Here is a 24624-nt window from a genome sequence, read left to right as displayed (position 1 = left end):
TTTATCTATTTTCTTTTCAAAAGATAATGTTAATTTTGTTTTCGAATTTTATTCATCCATTTCCGATCCCGTGGCTATGTAGCCTCGGTTTACATCGAGCGCACATTAATTCGTAAATGTCCAAGATGTCTTATATAATATACACACACAAGTAGTGTAGATTCCTAACTAAAAACAATGTCAGTTGCAACGAAGGTGTGGAGTTGCATCGATCCCTTTAGAAGCTGTTGAGATACTTGATGGTAACCCAAGAATAATGCCAGCGCATGGAGCATAACAATTGCTGATCAGGAGTCAAGTTTCAGGCCCAAGAATTTCCATGACTTTCCCAAAAGAGAATCTTGAAAAAGCTGCAAGCCTATGAATTTTCATTTTTGTCACAAATGAACATTGCTTATACTCGCTGGGATGGTGAAAATTGTTAGTGAAACTAAAATTCTATTACAAACTTGTATAATAATACAAAAACAAATAAATAAAGAAAGCAAAGGTGTTTCAGTTGTGGCCGGTATTTTCTTTCAGAGCATCTTGAAAATTTCTACGGTCTTTACTCGGAGCATCTTGAAAATTTTAAGGTCTTTTCTCTCGAAGCATCTTGAGAATTTCCTGGCTGTGCTGCCATTTTGGCATTTGTTACTAGGCCATAGTACAGCTTAGCTCGCAGTCGAACTCCCATTTGCAGACCCATCAGAATTCTGTTGCTGCGAAGCCCCTGAGAACATATCCATCATTGACCTAAAAGCTTCTGTTAGCTGCTCAGGCATTTGTTCTCCAAAATCCAAATTAATGTTCCCACCAATTCTTATTCCAGGCCCATCTGATTCATTAGCAGTACCATCATCCCCTTGCCTGTTCTGAGATGGTTGTCCCTGGTAAGCATTTGCTGTCATGTTCATAAGCATGCTGGCAAAATCCGTAGGAAGCCCACTGGTGTTGATATTGAAAGGCATTGTAAATGGAGGTGGTGTGCCGTGCCTCCTTGCCCCTCCTTGTTGATGGTTATTGGATTCTTGATCACTATGACTTGAGCTTGTACCCTGTAATGGGGAGATTAATTCTTTTCATATATTTCCACTGGATAAACAAAAGGAACCGAGAGTAGGCAATGATAAGAAATTAGCAAATGCAAACAAATGGTGCATTAAACTTACATTTAATGCCACAAACAGAACAGGTATTGTTAACAGAAACACAGTTGTTTTTCCATAGAAATAGTTGCATAACAAACTGAACTATGCACATGGATTGAATTGAAAAGCTATATCTTGTGATGCTAATATGAATTCAAGGTAAAGGATTTGTTAGTCCACTCCAAGTACTCCGTGGTCAGAAAGGCTGATTTCAGGTAAGTTTAAAATGAACAGGGACTAAGACAAATTCAATGGAAAAAAAGAAACAATTATCAGTAAGCAAGGTAAGCAAGATATGGCAAAAATTACATATCGACGAGTAAAACTTAGAAGACAAGTTACTTGTGCAATAATCAGTATAAACGAAAACATGACTTACAAGAACTGTAAGATAAAATTTACGTCGAAGTGTATAAATAATACTCAGAAAACATGTTACCTGTGTGATATTCATTATAAACAAAGACATGACTTACAAGAACTCAGAAAAAATTTACATCAAATTGTAAGAATTATGCAAATAGATAGCATCATCCTTCTATTTGATTGTTAGAAACCATTTCACAGTAATTATAAATTCATATCACCTGATCATGTCTTGTCTGTTCCCGCTCTTCTTTTAACTTTTGCTCTGCCACCTAATAATTTTGCAAGAACAGTGTAATAAAATCAATAGTAACATATGGAAATCAATTTTAATCGTTAAAACATAAATAATTAAAACTGGATCATCTTATTAGTTCGCACTTATGAGATAATTGCCAATCTAACTTTTCAACAGCACCAGAATCAGGCAACTGACTCTCAACTCTTGGGTTCAACTCTTGTAGGAGGCAACAGAATGGATTGGGTCAGTTTATTTTTTAGTTTATTAAGTACATGAAGTTTATAAACTCATGAAAACATATAAACTCTTAAAAAAATAAATAAAATATGTATCTAATTAGCATATTTTTGTTTAACTTATAAGCTCCACAAAAATAATCAATGTCCGGTTAAAAAGTACTTATACGTTAAAATGACTAAAAATTGACACATGAATAAGAATTCAAGTTTCTAATTGGGGCATCCAAAAAGAGAATACAGAATAAGGCTAACAATTGATGAGGCATTATATTAAGGTTGAGTCTGATTTTCAATTCTATGAATAAGAATGAAAATATAATACAAATAAGAAGCTTAAATAAAAATATTCTAATTCCATATTAGTTTTACATCTAATTCAAGTTAATTCTTTTTGTCACTCCTCCCTTGACAAGTGAAAATACAAATACATCATTATGAAATTGAATATAAGAATAGAGTTTTTTCAATTATGCAACAAATATGCAAACTTTTTAACAATTAAATTCTACGTACCACTAATTAAGATTTAAGAACGAAAAGCTGATGGCTGCCAGCTGTGGCTCGCAGCTACCATAAGGTGGCTTGTTATAAATGCTAACCTCATCTCTCTACAATTTTTCTTTTTTGCTAATGAAAGTCGAATAAGGTTTTTAAAAGAATTTAGAGTTTTTTTAATTTAAATCTCTGATATCATGTGAAAGAATGAAATGTTGTATATTTTATTGAGTACTAGGGACCTATATATACAAGTTCCAAACAATCATACAAGGAAAACCAACAAAGGACATTACTAATATACACTTTACCCTACTATCCATACAAATACACTTACGGATCAATCCCAATAGCTTGACAGTTAGACTTGTTTCAGCTATTCCCATATCCTCCCTCCCTAGCCTTTCATCATAAGGATTGGTCTGTCTTCGTGCCTGGTTTGGCTTGTATTCAACAAATTGGATATAGAAATATGGTCTTAATAGAACCAGAATTTATCTAATCCCAACAAGGTTCTTGATTTCTTTTCTGGGCCCACAAAGCCATGGGCAAGCCAGCTATTCCCACATCCTCACTCCCTGGCCTTTCATTATAAGGAATAATCTTGCTTTCTTGATTGGCTTCCATTCAACTAGGTGGCTACAGGGATTAAACCTGTAACCCACACTTTTCTGTAGCTCTTTTCAAATTGCTGCTACAAGCGAGCTATGTAAAACTGTGAGTGTAGTAGAGAAAAGATCTTACAGCCAATAGCTACAGACTGCAAGACCTGTCTTTATATGTATACTGTTTAGTTATCAACAGCTACGTACTATAAGTGATTTATATTCTCTGAGTTAGTTATACCCAAGAGCTGCAGAAGTGTATTTAACTATGGTCTGATAGAACTGGGATTTCGCTTAACCCAGCAAGGATCTTGGTTCCTTTTCTGCATGAAGCCATGGGCAGGTGCGCTGCGCATTACGCTACGTGAGACATGGACACCCCATAATTCAGTGATATACAACTATTGATTGGGATTGTTATGCTTATGATCAAACACTACTAAGTTATAGCATATATGTTTGAGTGGTAACTTGATATCTAAATCAAGGTATGAATGGTTTCTAATAGGACATATTAGAATTAAATGAGAAAATTTATCATTTTCAACCAATTAAACTTTAATAATAATTAACCACTTAACCATTTCACCTATTGATGTGCTCATGCATATGGACATTAATAAATGCATACAACCATGAGCATGTACATAAGAAGAAGAACAAGAACCAACCCGAATATTTTCTTTGACAGCTTCATTATTTGGATCCAATTGCAAGGCTGCACAAGCAATCTCAAAAAATTAAAACTTAGCCCATCAGCTGCAAAAATTGCAACCATGAAGGATTATCAAAATTATATAATATCCTAAAAAGTATCAAGGCTCTAACTGGGATCATCTTTTACTAAGAACTGAATGCACGGGACATATAAACAATTAATCTCATAGATTAGTCATCAAGTTGTCAGTCTGTAAAATTTAAGGTATGATAAAAGACAGTAACAACATTTGGACGCTTGATACTTAATAGACCAGAACCATGTTTAGTGCCAATTTCATAGACAGTGCATGTAACAACCATCAGGTGCTCATCGACGTACAGAGCAAACGAACTAAAAGGAAACTATAGTGAAAAAATGAAGGCATAATGGGAGCAATAATAAACCACCATTACTGCAATAAACAACCATTACTACTTGTCTTGAAGCCACTGGTTACATAATTCAGAGCAACATCACTGACCCATCACTAAAACATAATATTTAGTGGTGTTTTTGAGGTCATTTGACCACAAGCATATACCATGAATTTCCACGGCATTAGTAGCATAGCATTAAGGGCGTATTAAACTCCCCCTACTGACTCACATCCTCGTCAGTTAAACTCATAATATTTTTGCCTGGGCCTGTTTTTTGTTTGGGGCCTAGCATCTGTGTTATGTCGAGGATATTGAGGGCCTAATAGACTTTTTACTTGAGATATAAATATTTTTGCCCACGGGTTGCGCCCTACTGATACTCTTTGAACATATTATGTATTTTCTTTTAAAAGAAAAAAATTATCCGGGTCCACAAGACTAACACATCCATGACTCAAACCATAGTTCTATCATCCAGAAGTGCAACCCATGGCGCTTTTTAGATTATTAGACCATGAATACATGGAAGCGTTCCCCCCAGGGACAATTAGTGTGGAATGCAGGATATTACATTTATACGGTCCTAAATAATTCAGAAAGCAAATAAAATTAGAGTCCTAATTTAACTAGCTTTTAATCACTTTAAGAATTTAGGAAAATCTAAGTTAAGTAGGCAATAAGAGTAAAAAGTCAATTCCTAATAAAATTCCAAACTCTTTTGGCAAACTTAAAACTAAATCCTAATGTTTTGGAATCCTCCTACTCTTTTCCTGCATCAATTTGCTTCTGGGATGAGAGTATTGGTTTAATAGCTCATCAATTAGTTGTCAATGGATTCCTACAGCTTTAGGCTGCAAAGCATTTGACAATAAAGTAATAATTTAGGTTAAGAGTCACAAAAATCATGTAACCAGTAGATTAATGCAAATCGCAGTTTATTTTCACCAAAAACGCATGCATCCATCAAAATGTAAACAAACCAAAAGTAAACCAGAGAGAAGGAAATAAAAGTTAAATATATGTGTGTATAAAAAGAATGTGATTGACTACGAAAAAGTGCATAAACACTATGGTTTCCAACAAATCAGTTTTCAAAATTGATACTATGAATTAATTCCAAACTTACCTTTCTTAAATCCTTTCTCAATAGCATCAGCATAATTTCCTTGAGCATAATAAGCCAAGCCAAGACGACTGTATGCCTTACTGTAACTGGGATCAATTTCGATGGACTTACGGGAATCACTGATTGCTTCTATATATTTGTGCACCTGTGTGTACGCAGCTGCCCTGGCAGGAACATAACATGAAGATAAATTAGGCTCTGCAATATCATTAAGGTAAATATTTGAAAATATTCAAATTCATTGCAGCAGCATTAGATTCTAGTAGAAATTTAATGGTGCCTATCTTTTTTTTTTTGTGGAAAGTATTTTATGGTGCCTATCTTAATAATGAGAGTTATGATCTTTTTAGATAAAAGGGAATAAGAAATGCTGGAAGCCTGTATTTCCTGTTTCTGCACCTTTGACAGATTGATTACACAGACATCTTTTGAAGGACACAAACAGCATACCAACTGACATGCATGTTAGATACTCTTAACCAACAAATGAAAAGGTAAATTGCAAAAGCGCCATTTATTTTACCTTAATATGCAGAAAGCCTCCCATTTTTAGAATTAAAAGACCTTGCATAAATATGATTCGCCCCATCCATCCAAGTCTTTTAGTAATTCCATTAACTTACAATACCACCTCAGCATATTTCTTAGAAATATACTTTATCTATCAAGAGTTTGATAATAAAACTGACAAAAGGTGCCTGGCTAAATCAGCAAATCAGGCATTTCTTGGCTCTGACACTTGTCCGAGTTCAGAGCTATATCAAATGGCCTCAAAGGTAAGAGGAGAAGGAATCTCCACTCACTACACCTGTCACCAGACACTAAGCCATAAACCCACTGCCACATAGAGGTGGAAAAAGCCTAATCCTGTGCCAATAAAAAATGGCACGCCATAGCAGCAGAGAGTAGGACTATGTCTACTGCATGACTCTTTCATTTTTTTTTCCTTATCTGAAACTACATATATTTTATAATCTTTTAGAAAGATATTCTAGAAATTTTTTTACATATTTTAATTTTTAAAATTACATGAAATAAATTTAAAATTTTCAAGTTTTTATCTTTTGATTCATTTATCATTTGAAGATTGAAATGTATATATTGTATTTTTTCCAATATTTAACATTAAAACTTCATATAAAATTTAATTTATTTTGCAAGTTTTAAGATTAAATCTTAAAATTTTGCTTTGGAATTTGAAATTTCATCTTGTTTTGTGTCATTTCGTATTGCGTCATAATGTGTTCTCTTGTATTATATCTTTAACAGTTTGTTTTCTTTTTTTTCTTCATATACTGTTTTACATTATGTTCATTTTCTTTCTCACATGCTTCCACTGTATTCATTTTTCAATCCAATACAAAGAGTAGAGTATAAATTTTAATGCTACAGAGAAAAAGCAATATGTTATGATCATGCAAATTCTTGTGTGTGAAAATAAAGGTGGGTCGGAAACATTCAACATCATTTTCTTTTTTCTTTTTCTGAAAAAGGAGTAATCATAGAAAAAGGCACGAAGGGACTTCCGCTGCTAACAAAATAAAAACCAAAAAAAAAAAGCTTTTACACACTGTGAAAGGAAAATAAAATATATACAGGTTCCTCAAATCCATGCTAAAACCAGAGTTAAAAGAGGATGACAGTTAAAGAAAAAACCCACGGCTTAGAACATGCAGAGACATATCTTTTAGAGATTGTGGGGACACATACAATTAAAGCGCCACCTGGATGTGACACATTTGATCTGACTTTTGAAACACAATGACAACACGAAATAATATGAATTGTTGTTGGATCAATTCATAGCATGACACAAAAAGAAAAAAAAACAAGTCATCAACACAGCAAGAGATGAAAATAATGTGCGAGTCAGTACAACACTAGAAAATAACATGCAAGTTAGCACAAACAGAAACAAGAAGGATCGTTCCTTAAGTCTACTATTATAATTTTTCACCACCAATCACCAAGCCAGAAAACCACACCACTAACCTTTCTCCTTGACCCAGACCTAACAACCACCATTAATCATCAAACACCGTCAGGTTGCGTGCACACTAAGTTTAGGCCTCCATCCTCCTTCCCTACAACATTACCACAAAAATAAGCCAAAGCAAGACCGCCATCAACCCCATATATTCTTGGCCAAAAACCCACTTTCATCACCATATCTACCAAAGTAATCACTTCTTTGACTGCCTGCACCTTTGTTGCACATCCACTATCTACAATGTCATACCAACACCCACCATGTGGCCCCTTCCATGACTTATACTTGCTCCATTGTCGAAGATGACATCGTGAAAGAGAGTGGGTTTATTTTGTGAAGAGAGAAGACAAAATAAAGGGAAGAAAAAGCGTGTGTTGCTGACATGGGAAGATAGAGGTGTGTGAGACTGGTTTGGTATATATAGGTATAAGGAAAACAAAGGAAAAAAGAAAAAAAAAAAAGGAGGGAGAGCTCAATTTAAATTTCCAAAAGAAGAATGGTGTCTATAAGCATGGGCAATTTGATCATTCATGATTTTTGGTTTGCATTTAACATCTGAAGTAAACTTTCGGGAAATGTACATTTCGTGCAAATATTCTGATTTTGAAAATAGAAGGTTTTTCCATATTAGGTAAAACTCAAGCGCTTTTACCCAAAGTAAAAACCTAAAAACCAGCAGACTTTCATGATTTTATTATAACAAAAAGGATAATACGAAACTTATATTAGTAAACTGAAATCAAAAAGCTTTGAAGAAATTCTTTCTCATTAGAAACTAGTCATGTAAAAGAAACGTAGACATTACATATTGCATTTACAGTGGATTTTTTCAGGATATAGAGAACAAATTATTTACGTGTAAAACTTAAAACACACCTGTTACAGTAGTAAACAGCATTCTGTTCACAAAGTGCAATTGCAAAAGAATACAACTCAATTGCATCAGAGTATAGCTTTGACTGCATAGCCCTGTTACCTAAAAGCAAAGACAATAATCATAAACGAAATGCAAATATAATAACTTGCATATGTTCCTTCTAAACCAGACTGCCCAACATATCAAAAGAGATGATAGATTGTAAGATATAAGAACCAAAATACAATGAATTATACCTCTTGAAGCATGATAACATGCACATGCTGCTCTTAACCAGATTGTCTAAGCAATAAAGAGCCAATAGATTATGAGATATAAAAGAGACAATGACATCATGAGCAGAAAAGACGAATACAGCAACAGGTTACACAAACTAGATTTTTTTAACATAAAAATGATATATATTATTACAAGGCACCAAAAAGATGCAACCTAAGAACAATATATTTACATATAAAAGTCAAAATGCCAATAAGGTTCTCCAGCTCTCCATCATCAAGAATAGAAGCACTGTCAACAAAAAGCTCCGGGACTGGAACCAATGAATCCTATCAAAAAGAAAGCTAGTACTCTGAAAAATGTGCTTGTCTTTTCTTTCTAGATGACCGACAAAATAGACATAGGAATGAGATTGAGGAGTTTTCTCCTTGATTACAAGCTTTAACACCATATCAAACCAAAATCTCCTGCTTGATGGACCCAACCACCACACAAGTTCAGGAGGCATAAAGCAAAATCCCACAGCCTTCTAGAATCTGAGCATCATAGAAGAATATAATTCAAGGCTGTGGGATTTTCTCATTCAAATGCCCATTGAGTAGAATCTTTCCTCTCTTCCTTATCTATTGTGAGGATTCTTCCCCAAGATGCTTCCTAAACAAAAAAAAAAAACTTGTGGGGAAAGACTTGCTTTTCCATCAAAGGGTTTGCCAAAGAACTTCCCATCTTTAGCCAGGGGCCACAAAGGACAATGACCGAAAGAGGTCTCAATCCAACACTTGGATAGAAGTGCTATCAATTTAAAAAACTCAGCTTCACCAAAGTCATTAAGATTTCTAGAGAAGCTGATGTTCCAAGCAGGATTGCCACTGCGTACAAGCTCCATGGGTTCATAGACAAAAAGCTTCTTTATCCCCGGGAAAGAAAAATTTTGCTAAAGCAAATTAACATTGGACAATCTAGTGGTTTTTACTAACATAGAATTACTACGATAATTTTAATACTTTTATAAGACCTTATATTTTGTTAAAATTATATATCTTATCGATTATTTCAAAAAAAAATCATATATCTTATTTAGTTAGTAGCCTTTTTTATAAGAGAAGAAATATTATCAGTGATGGTAAAGGGAAAACAAAATACAATCAAGGAGAATAAGACATCCTCCACATAATGATAGACAAGTAATCAATAAATAAAGAATTGCAAACAAACAATGGTCTAACTGCTAGAGATAAGAGCTTCCCAATTAGGGTGGAGATCAGGGATGCTTGTGGTAGAATAGTAGCCGTGTGCTTTAATCGAAAATGTTGCCAAAAAAGTGGCCCTTTCCCCTAGCTCTTGGGAAGAAGTAGCCCAATGAAAAATCTTATGGTTCCTCGAAACCAAATGCACCATAACCCTACAAAAAGGGTCCCTCCCCAAATTGGTCTAACTCCCTGAACCACCCTCTCTCCTTTGATATGACAGCTCATGAAAATCTCAACCGTGGGAGGGGTAACCCACAAGATGCCAAAAACCTTTATCAACTTCATTCAAAACCTCCAAGATGTATCACGATGTAATACTAAGTGCAAGTGCATCTCCGCCCCTGCAAAGCACATCACTCATATGTATGGAGAAAAAGTGTCGTAAGGTCAATGAACATGGAGCATATTCTTCATGTTTAGCTTCTGATGGATGGCGATCCATGAGAAAACCCCACATTGTCTATATTTGCACCCTTGTTAGCCAAAAAAATGACTTCAGCAATCTCTCTCATAGCATGGAGCATATTCTTTGTGTTTAACACGAAAAAATCATTGGCAATTCTTATTTTTAGACATTAAATAACTAAAAATATCTACTCTATTTTTTTTGTTTACCTCTCTAACACTCTCAGTAACAGTCTCTCTCTGCCTTTTTCTCTTCTTCTTCACCCCCAAACCACAAGCTCAGACATTTACAAAAGTCTCAATCTCATCACCTTCCAATCTTTCTTCTTGCCATTGAAACCTTCAAACCACCAAAGTTACAGTTTCTTTCCTCATATCTTCTTCCTCTTCCTATTATCTCTTTATTCTATTTAACTTTCTTCCTCATTTCTATACCAATACAAAACTAATTATCCTTTTCCAACAATGACGCTACAATAAATCAAGTTCATGACCTATTCGACCAGATCTAAAAATATTAGATATACTATATGTAACTCACTTTATGGATCTTCTTCTAGCTCTCTTTATTTTAAAATTCCTTCCTTTTTCTATTGTCCTTTCATTTTTTGTTGTTCTTCTTTGATCTTTTTTTCTTATTATGTTTCACTGTTATTTTTGTTTTCTCTTGGAACTAATCATCGAGTGTTGTCTGTGACCTTTTTTAGTGGCTCTACACTTTGTTGGGTATTATCACGTTTTAAATTTCTTTGGTCTTGTTATAAGTTGGTATTTTAGATTTAGTAAGTTACTATTAAGCATTTTGGTCATGTTTTACTAGTATTTTTGTCTTTTTGGAATTTCTTATGGACTACTACTAGGTTCTCTGTGTCTTCTAAGAATCTCAATCCTGTTGCTTCTATATTTCCAGTTCAGCAAACACTTGTAAATATGTAAAGATGAACTTTTTCCATAGTTGTAGAATTTTCAAAAATATATTTAAAAGAATCAGTTTACACCAAACTAAACTGAACCAAATTGAATTATTTGGTCTATTGGCATTTATCATAAAATGGTTTGGTTTGGTTTGAACAACCAAGTTTAGTGTTTCATTCAGGTATGGTGTGAACCAAAACAAAACAATCCATTTATACTCAATCGTAGTTGTAATGTTCCCGTTGAGGTAAGAATTTATAAGGGTCATTTGGAATGTGATTTTTTTACAATGGAAAATACTTGTTTTGTTCTTGGTCACCCTTGGTTCAATGACCTTGGTGCGATAGTCTATGAAAGACTAAATTATCTTTTTTTTTAGATAAATGAAAGACTAAATTATATGATTAAACATAATGGATAAATAAATTGTTAAACCTTACGACATATTAATTATGACCAAGAGTCTGATTGTTCCTCAAGTTACCAGCTTACCAGCATGAGATACCCTTGTTTTTCAGTCAAATGATCATAAGAAAGGAAAGGGAGGGTAAGTATCATGCTAAATTGAATACTAAAGAGGTTTCTCCTTATTCTAATCCTCTAGACTCTTTTGAACTCAAATCCTTGAACTATCTTGAATATAAGTGTGATAGTGCTCGATACCCTAATGTGTTGTTCTCTAACCCTCTCAAGCCTAGATCTCTAGTTCCATTTATTGATGTTTAAACTTAGTCTAATAATGCTCAAGAGATTAATAAAATTTCTAATTTGATGTCTTTAGAACTTCTTGAGCCCAAGTCTCCATATGAATTTGACCTTAAGTCTAATTTTGCTTTGAAGTCAATTCAATCCACAAATGAATTCAATGATGTGAAGTGAGAATTACCTAGCATGTCTCCTAAAGGAATGCCTAACAAGTATTATATCAGCTACCCACCTACCACCCATACGAAACATACAATAATGGGTGGTTCCTACCATCCAATTACCAATCTCGCACATCCCTAGGCTTGACCTTGACAAGACAGACGAGTTCATGAGGAAAGTAGATGAACCTATTCCTAAGGAATCTATCCAAGCTTTATTGATAATCAAGGAAAATGATTTGTAGGAAGATGCTCGTTACCAGTAGAGCCATCAATAACATCACCTTCAAGGAGGGGTTCCAATCCATAACATTATGAATATATTTGATTAGTAAGTTGAATCAAGTTTGGTTTTCAACCAAAATCTTCGTATTGGGTGTCACACAATGGCAACAAGCTAACTTGAAGAAGAACCCTAGAAAAAAGAAAAGAAGTTAGTTTTTTTTTAAATATAAAGTGTAATATATAGTATTAATAATGGCACCAAATGGGTGTCAAACTCATGTACAAGGGATTTACATCTTTATCAATTTATTAATACTCCTCCATCAATTAAGGAGAATGGCCCATTAATAAAAAACTAATGGTCTAAAACCATCTATTCTTAAGTAAGTCAAAATCATTCACATCATCAATCTCATCAAAAACCTTCTTGTTCCTCCCCTTCCAGACAACCCAAAATATTATAAGCGAAATTAACCCCTCTTGCTTCCTCCTTCCCTTAACGCTCTTCCATGCCAAATTTCATCTCGCACAGATCCTGTCATCACTCAGCTTATGCCTAAAAGCCTATAAACCATGGTCAAAAACTTGTACACCACCAAGCACCATAGCAATAAATGGTTTCAAGTCTCCTCTGTCCTCTTACACAGATAACAAGCATTAACCAAGATCTTACATTTCCTCCTCAGATTATCAATAGTCAAAATGCATTCTTTGCTAGTCTCTCATGCGAAAAACGAAATACAAGGTGTGATAGTAGCCTTCCAAATTTTTTGGACCAGAAATCTTGTACCATTTTCTTCATATCAAAACAAATGCTTGTAGAAAGACTTGACTATGAAAGGCCCATCCTTAGCAAGGCACCATTGAGAATTATCATTGCTTCCATCCAAGTTCACAGGGGAAAGAGTGCTTAAGAGTTTTGAATATTCAAATCTCCTAATCATTTAAATTTTCAAAACAAAAACTTGTCAAATCCTCTTGACCCCTTGAACATCCACAAAGGAGTTAGAGATCATTGCATCTTTTTTTTGGGCAATAGCAAAGATCTGAGGGTATTCTTCCCTAAAAATACCTCCTTCCAACCACTAATGAAACTATAAATGTGAGACAAGGAAAGACTTGCCTAACCCACTTCCTCCATCTCTCCTCAAATCCCATTCTCTTCAGTAGGTACCTAGATTATACCTTGTACTTTTAGAATCGATATCACTTTGCGACCAATATTTTCAATTTAGAAATTCCCTCGTGCATTTAACACACTCTCAACTACCAAAATGACTATTCAATAGAACTATTAGATCTCATTTGGTTCAACTCCCATTCCATTCTAAGTCCTAGTTTTAATTTGCATGTAAGTCTTAGAATGTAAAATTGCTAAAGACGATAGGGATGGAGATAATAAAGCGCCTCAGGGGAAGTGGTTACGGACATTTTTGAGGGAGGGAAGTTGTTAGAGGAAAGTATTAATCACTAAATATAGTAAGGATCGAAGGGTTGGTTTATGCACTTCCCTAGAGGTCCTCATGTGGTTGGTCTTTAGACGAAATTTCTTTCAATGAAAGGGGACTTTCAGAAGTGTGTTAAATAGAGAATGTGTTAAGGTGGCAAAGTGAGCTGTTGGAGAGATGAGTTGATGGAGGGAAGGACTTTGATTCATCAATTTCCTAATGTTTTCGCTTTAGCTCGTTTCAAGGAAGCCACCATCAAAGAATTCTTGTAAACTCCTGAGTGAGTGTATTGTATTTGATGGTATTGATAGTGATTCAGGCCCTAGAAGATTCAGACTCTGCCTAAGATTGCTTTTTTTTGCATGGAAATGTGTTGGTTAATAGCTGCTAAATGTGTAAATGTTAGGTTGAAACATGCACTCATCTACTACTTTTTTGTCTGGCTGTCCAACATATCTAGTCTATGAGCTATGGCCTTTTGGGGATGAGTTGGGTCATGACTGGTTCGATTAGGGAGGAGATTTGGGTGTGGGAGGGGATAGACAAAAAGGAAAATTTTATTAGTTTAATTACTTTGACTATCTTTTAGATTATTTGGAAGGAAAGACATAGGAGGGTTTTTTATGGTATTGATGGTGATATTTTAAAGATTATGGATAGATGATTCCAATTGTTTAGATCTTTATTGATTGGGCATGATTTGTATAGGGTAAAGAATTTTGGGTATATAATAGATTGTCTTACTAACATGTAAATACTTTGTAGATGGTTTGCACCCCTTTGGTGCTTTGTTAATAGATTTATACTTTTGTTTTCAAAAAAAAAAACCTAGGGAGTGTGGGGTGGTCAATTGTACCTGTTAGAAATCTAAATGACTGGGAGATCTATGAGTATTTGAGGTTGTTGAGGTGTCTCACAAAGATAAAAGTGTCCCAAGATCATAGAGACGAACCAATATGGAAGTTAAATGCACTAGGTATCTTCTTGGAGAAATTATTTTATTGGCATTCGATGAGAAATCATGACGACCTTCCGGCCAACCTGATTTGGAAGGTTAGAGTAAGTCCTAGGTGGCCTTTTTTTAAAAAAAATAAAAAATAAAAAATAAAATGTGTGAAAGTATATTAATAAGGTATCAAGGGAACACCACCCATATACAAAAGATTTACAATTGCGTTAGTATATCAATGACATTCCCAAAATTTTCATCCTTAACAATGTCATGTCTTAACAAAATAGACTCAAAATAATAAAACCATCTATCTCTCAATCTAAAACTTTCTACTTCTTTACACTCAAAAACCATACTATTCCTCTCTTTCCAAATGACCCAGAAAATGGTCAATGAATCAGCTTTACAAAATCTTTTTTAATATAACTCTTCCGAAGCCCAAATTTCCTCTTTAGCCGACCCCACAATAACCCAATTAATTCCCAAACAGCCATAAATCATACACCACAACTCAGAGACAATTGGACACCGCAAAAGGATATGGTTGCAAGATTCTTCAGCATCTGGCATAAATAGCACCTGTTCACCCAAATCTGTCCCTGTTTCATCAACATGTCAGTAGTTAATATGCACTCCCGACTAGTCTCCTAAGTAAAAAAAGCAATCCTATGAGGTACTTTAGATTTCCACATTTGGCGTACCAGAAAGCTTTGGCTGCTTCACTTGGGAAGTTGGGAAGGAAAGTATTTTTACTTTGGACAAGTTAATTAAGAGAAAGCTTAATGGACAAGTGTTTTATATGCAAAAGTAGCGAGAATCTTGCAACCACATTCTTCTGTCCTACCCATATGCTCATCAGATTTGGTCTCTGGCCTATGGTTTCTTGGGAGCGGATTGGATGTATTGGTTTAGTTAGAAAGGAATTACATACTTTGAGTAGCATCAAAGTTGATAAGAGATTAAAGCTTATTCCTTTAGCTACCTTTTCGGTTACTTGTAAAGAGAGAAGTAGAAAAATTTTTGAAGGGAGAAAATCTAACTTTGATAGATTTAAAAATTTATGTTCCAGACTCAGGTTTTTGCTAAGGGATCACTCACTTCATACAAGCGAGAATTTGGAGGATTTAATTGATATCCTGGTTGATTTCTTGAGTACTTTTCTATTTGGGTTTGTACTCCCTTAGTGCTCTTGAGTATATCATCGTATTTTTCTATTCCAAAAAAAAGTCTTAGAATGTAAAAGTACATATTTTCTGTGTGTTTAAGCTACTCTATCCTCCCTTAAATTCCAAGGGGTGAAATTCCATTCTTACCTTGAGATGTGGGAATTGGATTCCACCCTCGCTGAGTTAAAAAATTCAAGATATCGTGGGATTACTTAAATGTTGAAACTTAAACAAGGAATTATCTAGGAATGAAATAAGATTTGAACCAAGTGGAGAGTTAAGAGTATAAAAAGGATACTTTTCTATGAAATCTTTTTCCCCCATAGCCTTTTGTTATTTTTCTTTTAAATGTATATAGCCTTTTCTTATTTAGTTTTCCCTGTTCTAGATTTTCTTGTCATAAGGATCCCTAAGAAAACCAAAAATAAAGTCATAATACAAAGCAGGATTAGATTAAAAAATCATAATCGAGTTTACATTCTTAGGAAAGAGAAAATGCTATTGCCTATTTTGGGATTCTGTTTTGGCACAAGAACATAGTCCTACACTTCTACAATTTTAAGTAACTAAAAAGAAGAAACACACAATAACTATCATTCTCTGGCTTGATATATTTGCCCCTTCCAAGAGTGCACAAACAATTATATGCACTCCACATTCCATGTTTTTTTCAGTAACCTTACAGCAAATTCAGGCACTACATAAAATAAAAATGCAAGAAGGCTATCTCAGTTGAATGTAGAGTCTAATGGGTGAAAGCTAGACAGAAAAAGTCAAAGAAGTAAATAATGATAGTCTATCAAATTATACAGGCTTAAATTTAGAAAGAAAATATCAAACAAATTAACAATAAGATAGAATTTCAAAGTGCTCTAATATATGCTATAGACCTATATCATCTCAAGTAAAAAGGCGCGCATATACAAATAAATACCTTGACATTTTAGTGCCTCCGCTAGGGTTTTCCTACTATATTCCTCGTATCCCGATCTTTCCATCTCCTGAGAGAGAGATCATTTCTTGTTAGTAAACCTATAGGAGGACAGTACACCACTTGTAGTTGCAATTTAATTATCAATTAACTATGATGGATTTGGTGCCAATAAAGTTACAAAATAAAGATCATCGCTAATCAAATTTTAGAATGCTCCCTCAGAAGGAATCAACACCTTCACAAAACAAAATAGAAAAGCAAAGAGAGGGAAAGAGGAGATATCCACAAGATAAGGTTCTTGTGAGTGAGCATAAGTACCACCTGGAAGCTTAGAAACATCTGAAGTATCCTATGAAGGATGGGAGTTTTGGTATGTCCTTGCGAAGTTTCAATTCGGTTCTCTTGCTCAAATGGAAATTAAGATTCTTCTCTTGCTAGATTGCTGTAATGCAGACGCTTGGGTGAAGTGTGGTTTGCTGGCAGGTGGTGTTTAGGTTAGGGTAGAGTTGCTTAGGGCCCTAGTCATTCGAGAAGGATTGGGAGGAGCTAGATAGATTATTGTAACCATATTAATTTCAAGGTAGGCAGCGGGAGACATATTAGATTTTGGGAATCTTGGAATGATGACAGGCCTTTGAAAGATGCCTTCATCTATTTAGTCTATTTACAAGGTTAAGGGAAGCAAGGCTTATGGGTTGTTTTCAGGTGTGGAGTGGCAGAATTTATTGAAGCATCCCTCTCCTTCAAAACCTCAAAAATTGGCAGATTAATGACTTGATTTTTTGTTTCTTCCCTGGATGGCACTTACCTCATTCAACCTAATTTTGACAATATCCTGATTAAGAAGCTTTTTTAAAGATTGAGGTTTCCGTAGATTCTCTTAAAACCATATGTTGGTTTCCATTAATTCCTGGATTCCCTTGATAACAAAAATTTGGAATGGCCGCAAGAATTGTGTTTTTCAACTTGGAGGCTGCTTGTGAATCTCATGAAGCCAAGAATTACCAGTATAGACAGAGGCTTATCTTGTTGAGCTTATTGATTTTTTCTCTTTGAAAGAGTTGGAAATATAATTTCATTACTTTCAGCTTCTTGAGTCTATCATATTGTCTCACAATCTCAAAGCAGAACCTGGTTTTTGAAACCCCTTGGTGTCTTTACTTGTAAATCTTGTTTTGTACTCATACTCATCCTTCGTATAAAATTGATGTCTACAACGAGCATTTTTGCAAGGCTCATATTCCCTCTAAGGTAAAAGTTCTGTTTGGAATCTGATTTTGGGCAAGCTGAATACCAGCAACATGATTCAAATCTACAAACCTACTCGCTCTGTCCTCTGGGGTACATGTAATGTGTTATCAAACTGGTAGAGACTCATTTTTTAAAAAAATAAAAATGTATAGTATGTATTAACAAGGCACCAAAAAGAGGGTGTCACCCATGTACAAAAGCTTTAAATCATGTTAGTGTATTAATGATATTACCAAAATCTACATCACTAATGATATCATGTTCTAATAAAATAGAACTAAAAAAGCGAATCCACCTATCTTTTTTTCTATTTGACCTATTCTCAACACTATCAAAACTCCTATTTTTTTCCTTCCAAATGACTCAGAAAACAGTCAAAGGAATCAAGTTAGCAATCTTTTTTTTTACATATAACTCATCTCAAGCCCATAACTCTCCCTCAACAGACCCAGCAACTACCCAATCAATCCCCATAAGGCCGTAGATCAAACACCATAAGCTGTCACTAACAGACACCATAATAAGGATGGTTATACGTTTCATCAGCTTGCAGGCAACAGTAGCAACCGTTAACGAACACTCTAGCTCTAATTCTCAACTTGTCAATTGTCAAAATCCTCTCCCAACATGCCTCCCAAGCAAAATTCTGATTTTCCAAATTTGTTTGGCTGGAAAATTCTGTCTAGTCACATTCACTTTTCTGCTTAGTTAATTGCAGTAAGACTTACTGAGAAATTGCCATTTTTTTCAACTTTCCACACAATCCGATCCACATTGCTGTCAACAACCTGAACAGCCAGTAGCTTCATCAAACCCTCATACTCGGCAACTTCCCAATTATTCAAGTTCCGAATGATGTTGATAGACCATACTATTCTGTCATTATCAGTCCGGTTAGCTTCCTCAACAATCATCTCTTTAGACTGTGCAATATTGAAAATTCTGGGAAAACATCTTCTCAAACAACTCTTCCCAATCCAATCATCTCCCCAAAAAATAATCTTGTTCCCTCTCCCCAGTTTCCGTGTGACACATTGCTGAAAGTTGCACCATTGCATTAAAATTTTTTGCCATAAGCCTCTTCCATGAGTGTTAGGAATCCTACCGTTAACCCTCTTATCCATATACATACCCCACCGAGCATGAATAATTTTTTTCCAAAGGATGCTTTCTTCTTTCAAAAATCTCCAAATCCATTTGCCTTGGAGTGCTAAATTCATATTAACCATGGACCTAATACCAAGGCCCCCAAACATAATTGGGTCCCTGATATCCTCCCATTTTACAAGACGGTATTTTCCCTCCTCGTCACTATCTCCCCAAAGAATCCACATTGAATTGTTTCTAGTGTCTTCGCCACTTTGACAGGTATATTGATTGTTGAAAGATAATATATAGTGAGATTAGCCAAATCCAGTATCAAGTTTTTGATACCTTTGGTGTCTCTTAAGTTCTGCACTTTAGAGGGTTTCCTCACCTCTACTTCTATAGCCATAAGATTGACGAAGCAGAAAAAAGCTCTAGGTCCGCAAGTTTTTTAGGATCATACTTCCCCTTTCTTGGTTTTTTGGGACAAGATGCTCTTTTGGCATCTTGTGAGTTAAGAATCATAGCCAAAGATCTTTCTTCGACTACACCGCATAGTAATTTATTAGTTATCCTTTCACAAGAATAGTTGGTTATTCTCATTTTTCCTTTTTCTTATTTCCTTTAAAAAACATCTAAAACCTCCATCTTTTTATTTTTTTCTCCTCTCATCGGTAATATTTCTTTTTCTGTTAAAAAAGCTCCAACTTTTGTATCAAGTTACTTTACCTTCATTGAACCCATCATAAACTGCTCCATTCTCAAGGAAGCAAATCTAATAAAAGAATACTTTCCTCATAATGACCTTTCTTGCCTAGGAGGCTGCAGCGGGGGTGTTTGAGGGGAGACAGTTAGGGTACTTTTTTCTGAAAAAATGCAATTAAAACACCAAACTATTTCTTATTTGGTTATTTCTTCTCTCATTGAAATGCACAATGATCATCAGTGTTGCAGAAGAAATGCGTTATATCTCCATCAATAACACTAAAAAGAAACTTATCTTTGTTATCCCTCCAAATAACCTAAGGGTTAGTTGGAAGGAGGAATAAAAGTACTTTTGACGATTTTTTCTTCTTTTTTTTTTTTGAAGAAGAAGAAGCTATGTTAAAAGAAAGAAGAAGATTAGATAACCTCCTAAAATACAAAACAAAAAGAGAGAGACTAGCTAATCACAAGAAAGTCAGTGAGCTCCCCAAAAGTATAAAGCGGATGATCTATTACCAAAAAAACAAGTATCCTGAACCATCTACCTCTAACACTATAAAAATCATCTTCCACTCCTTTAAAAAGCTCTCACGTTCCTCTCTTTCCATACCACCCAAAAGATAGCAAAAAGGATGAGACTCATACTATTCTTCCCTCTACTAATATCCCTCTAGGCCCTAACTGACCCAGCTGTTGTCCAACTTATCCCTAGAAGCTCATAGACCATGGTCCATAACTTATACGTAAGTGGGCACCAAATACGGATGTAATTAAAAGACTCTGCCTACCTCTTGCATAGAGAACAGCCATTCACCAAAATCTTTCCCCTCTTCATCCGTTTGTCAATAGTAAGGATACACCTACAACCTACTTCTCACGCAAAGAAAGTACCTCTGGATAAAGTATTAACCTTTCAGATTTGCCAAAAAGGAAAATTGGTTACTGTGTTATGTTTTTGAACAAGAATAAAATGAAAGACCTAAACGAGAAAGATCCTTAAATATTGAGTCTTCAGATTAGTTGATCATTACTCCCATTAATTGTTGCAGAGGAACGCACATCTGAAAGAGCCTTATACTCATTAATTTCCATTGAGATTCCTCACAACTTCCACACTTCACCCCTTTTCTGCACCATTATCTCTGAGAGATTCAAAAACCGTGATTTCCTTATATCGTGCTATAGCATAGATCTGAGGAAATTGCTCTCTGAGTGAGCCCTCCCCAATCCAAGTGTCATACCAAAAATTGATTTTGTTCCCATTGCAATCCTCCACCTGATATATTCCTGGAATTTATTCCTATCCTTGCATATTTTTTTCCACATCTTCATCCCATACAGTCTGGTTGATACTTTGGAGAAGCATGCGCTATCTTTGGTACGACTTCACTGCAATCACCCTCCTCCGTGAAGATATTGTTTTCTTTTATAAATCTTCGCAGGCACTTACCTCGTAAAGCCATATTCATCTCCATTAAAGATCTCAACCCCAACCCTCCCTGAGACATTGGTTTTTTGATCTCATCCCATGCCACCAAGTGATATATCTTCCTATCCTCAGAGTTGTCCCAAAGGAATCTACACTGAGTTGATACCAGCCTTTTGGCAATACTTATTGGGATTGTCAAAAGGGACATGAAATAAATGGATAGGTCAACAAAGATACTTTTAATAGAAGTGAATCTCTCCCTTTTGACAAGAGGTTTCACTTCCAACCCATCAACCTCCTCTCAAACCTCGCAGCCACTGGGTCTCACATCCTCAGATCTTTATATTTGGCCCCAACAGTAACCCCAAATACTTAATCAGCAATTTCGCACTTTTACACCCCATGACTCCCGCCAACCTCAAAGCATCCCTCCCATCACTCAATCTCACTAACTCAAACTCAGTTAAGCTGATACTAAAACTGTAAACTGCTTGGAAACTTAATAAAATACATATGAGATTAAGCATTGTCCTCTTATCCAATTCAAAAAAACACTAAAATATCATCAGAAAAAAATAAGTGAACTACCACCTCTGCATGCTCACCTTCTCCCACCTTTAGACCTTTTAACAGTTCCAGCTGTCTACCTCTTTGCAACATTTTGTTCAAGATTTTCATGACAACAATAAAAAGAATGGAAGATAATGGATCATCTTACCTAAGCTCTCTAGAGGCCTTGAAAAAAGAGAATGAATCCTCATTCACCAAGACCACAAAAGAAGTTGTAGTGATACAAGAGTTAAACCATTTGTATCATTTGTTTCTTAAACTCATTCTCCTCAACATATAATTGAGAAAACCTCAATTTACATTATCGTAGACTTTTCCGATATCAAGCTTGCATAGGAGACCCCAATTTAGATAAAGAAAAATCCTTTAAAAAAAAAAACCATTTAGCCTGGGCCCATATAGAAGTGAAAAAAACAAACTTAATCTAAGGATTAAAAAGAGTGAATCATAGTTCCAAAAGATTCTAGCATTTGTTCCAACCAAATCACCCATAGTTCACGAAAACAGCCACACACCTAAGAGCTTTATACACCCTCCTCATCCTCAAGCCCATCAAAGTCTAGTAAAGGAAAATATCTATGCTCTGACAGACATCCAAGGGATTTCAAATGTTATGGCATTTGATAGAATAGACTTATGGTTCCAAACTTTTGTTCAAGGGATACCTCTCAATTCTGCTAAGGATTTGGGGACTTTACATTTGTTTTCACAAACTCGTGAATTCTCTTTCTTTTGTACTTTAGCGGCACCTTTACACATTATTAACATATTCTCTTATCTTCAGAAAAAAAAAAGAAAAAGAGAATGAATAGATGAAGAATCAGAAAATTACATTAATCGTTAAAGCAGTTATAACCACAATTGATACAACACAATGCAACAAATTTATACATGTGATTAGAAACATACATTTAGAGCATCATGAAATATCCATGAAGCTTTATCCAATAAGATTGGATCATCATTCCCATCAGGCATGGTTTTAAAAAAGTCAATTTTCTCAAGTGCGGCAAAGAATTGACCAAAAAGTTCATCTTTGGAGACGCCTGCAAGTACATTGCCCTGGAATTTGTTAGTTTGTGAGTCCAAAAAAGGACTAGCAATGGTTTCAAAACAAGACTGGTATAAATATTCAGACACACAGCAAGGAAAACCCAAAACAAATTGAAAGAAAGCCAAACACAAATATGCCAAATGCTTGTCAGAAACAAGGTGCGGAAGAGACTGCATAAAGTTTAAACACGTATTGATGCTACTATATATTTAAAATGATTAGCCAGTTCCAATTAAGTGCCATGCCCCAAATGATCATGGCATTGGTGTTAGTTGTCTTACATTGGAAATACTTATAGAAATTGCTTGTATCTTATCTGCTTGTGCTGCTTAAAATTTTATCATTTTATGCATGTACATTTAGTTGCTTTGATGCTGTGAAATATTCAAATATGAACTCTGTTAGAATACGCATGGCCATATGGATTATATTGTATATTTTTGTTTTTGTTCCCATCAACTTGAACCTTTTAGGTCGCAAACATTGAGGACCATTGAATGAAGGAAAAATCATACAGCATCAGAAACATAGAGCAAATCTTAGATAGAGAACCTCATAAAACTAGTAAACAACCATAAGCCACATTTTTTACATGGATAGGAATCAACCATAACCGACTAACCACTTAACAATCTTATTAGAACTCTGAAAAATCTTAATCAATCCTGCAAAGAGTCTTCCCAAATGTTTTCTCAAGATAAAGTAGAAGTTATACTTAAAATCCCTAAGTTTGAAAAAAATTTAAATAAGAAGAGTGTTCCCTATAAACCCCAATGTTGTTTAAGCATGACCATTCATCAACTACATGGTGCAGTAAGAGACTCCCTCAAATTAAGAATCATCTAACATAAAAAATTACAAAATATTCCCTGAGTATGCCGTGGATTAAATGTTTATTAGAAGGGTAGAAGACGAATAATCTTAAACAACATAGAGATGTTTAGTACGAAAGTTCCTTTTCAAGGGAAAGAAGAATCATTGCAGTCAGGCACCAAGGCTGAATATACAAACGAGGACGAGCAACAAGATAAGATACATAAACATAAAGCACAAAATTACAGTACTAAAAGGAAGATAAAGAACTAGTGTACCGATAGCATGGGGTTCTCTTCTCTGATCTCCGTCCTGAATAAGCAGAACGGTGAAATAATGTCAGAACTCAAAAAAGCCATTTCTAAAGTCAAATAATAACAACACATATAAGATGGCGACTATAAAATGTCCTTTACACAAAGAAAAAAATACAGAAGTGAATGGACAAAGAACCAGGTATTTTAATACCTCTGAAAAATCAGAATCGACATTACTTTGAACGGATGATGAACTGGGAGCATTCACTGAAGCTTCCTTATGAGCAACGTCCGTGTTGCCTTCCTGATGCTGGCTTGCTTCCAGTGAATTAAATATGTCAATTAGAGAATCCAATTTCGTCCTATCATCGCCAACAGAAGTTGACTCGAGTTTAAACGCCTCTGTCAAACATTCCCTAGCAACCTCGAGACCTTCAAGATCAACCCCCGAAGCAGGTTCAACTGTCTCAGAGGAAGCAAAACCGCCATCAGAAAAAGGGATTTAATAGTCAAAACAGAAAACTAAATCCACAAGCAAACAGAAACGGTAAATTTGATCTATTCAAAAACGATGTAAAGAAATAGATGAAGAGATAGAATACCGGAGTTAAGAAAATCCAAGAAGGAACGGACAATGCGACGAGCGACTGGAGAATCTGTGTTTAACTTAGCCATGAGAACTAGAAAAACTCTCCACTCAAAAAAGAATGCCACAGATAGAGAGAGAGATTAAGTGCGCACGATAAGAGCGTGCGCCTCCGGAGCCTATGAACGAGAAGGGGCTCGCTTGAAGGTATAATTCTTCCTCGACTGTGAGAAACGCCGGGCTCTGGCAGTGGGGAAGGCGCGGGGAGGAGAGTACGATGTGGGGAACAATAAACTGGAGAAGACAAGATGCACTCCTGTTTTACTGCAGGTTTGCGCCTGCGTTGG

At 35.3% G+C, this 24624-nt stretch overlaps 1 protein-coding gene across 1 annotated transcript; it reads right to left on the bottom strand.

Annotated features, from left to right (window-relative positions):
• Positions 1-24: 24 nt before the first annotated feature.
• Positions 25-24624, bottom strand: TPR8 (Tetratricopeptide repeat (TPR)-like superfamily protein). Its single transcript, XM_088207776.1, has 10 exons — positions 24294-24624; positions 23903-24153; positions 23713-23746; positions 22477-22613; positions 16527-16593; positions 8146-8245; positions 5280-5443; positions 3748-3794; positions 1718-1768; positions 25-1037 (listed from the first exon to the last, which is right to left on the bottom strand). Exons 1-10 carry the CDS (start codon positions 24364-24366, stop codon positions 654-656), a joined length of 1308 nt encoding a protein of 435 aa, XP_088063902.1. The 5' UTR covers positions 24367-24624; the 3' UTR covers positions 25-653.

Source organism: Carica papaya, chromosome 1 (assembly GCF_054855325.1).
Source record: "Carica papaya isolate Zhongbai chromosome 1, ASM5485532v1, whole genome shotgun sequence".
NCBI classification, from domain to species: domain Eukaryota; kingdom Viridiplantae; phylum Streptophyta; class Magnoliopsida; order Brassicales; family Caricaceae; genus Carica; species Carica papaya.
The sequence above is the reverse complement of the archived record's forward strand: the minus strand, read 5'-3'. Positions and strand labels throughout refer to the sequence as shown.

Excerpts from the sequence above, each read along its gene's own strand:
- TPR8 (XM_088207776.1), bottom strand. The coding sequence starts at position 24,366 with ATGGCTAAGTTAAACACAGATTCTCCAGTCGCTCGTCGCATTGTCCGT. Across the intron at positions 22,614-23,712 it reads AAGAGAACCCCATGCTATCG|GCGTCTCCAAAGATGAACTT; the intron begins GTACACTAGTTC and ends ATGTACTTGCAG. Across the intron at positions 8,246-16,526 it reads GGAGGCACTAAAATGTCAAG|GTAACAGGGCTATGCAGTCA; the intron begins GTATTTATTTGT and ends CTTTGCTTTTAG.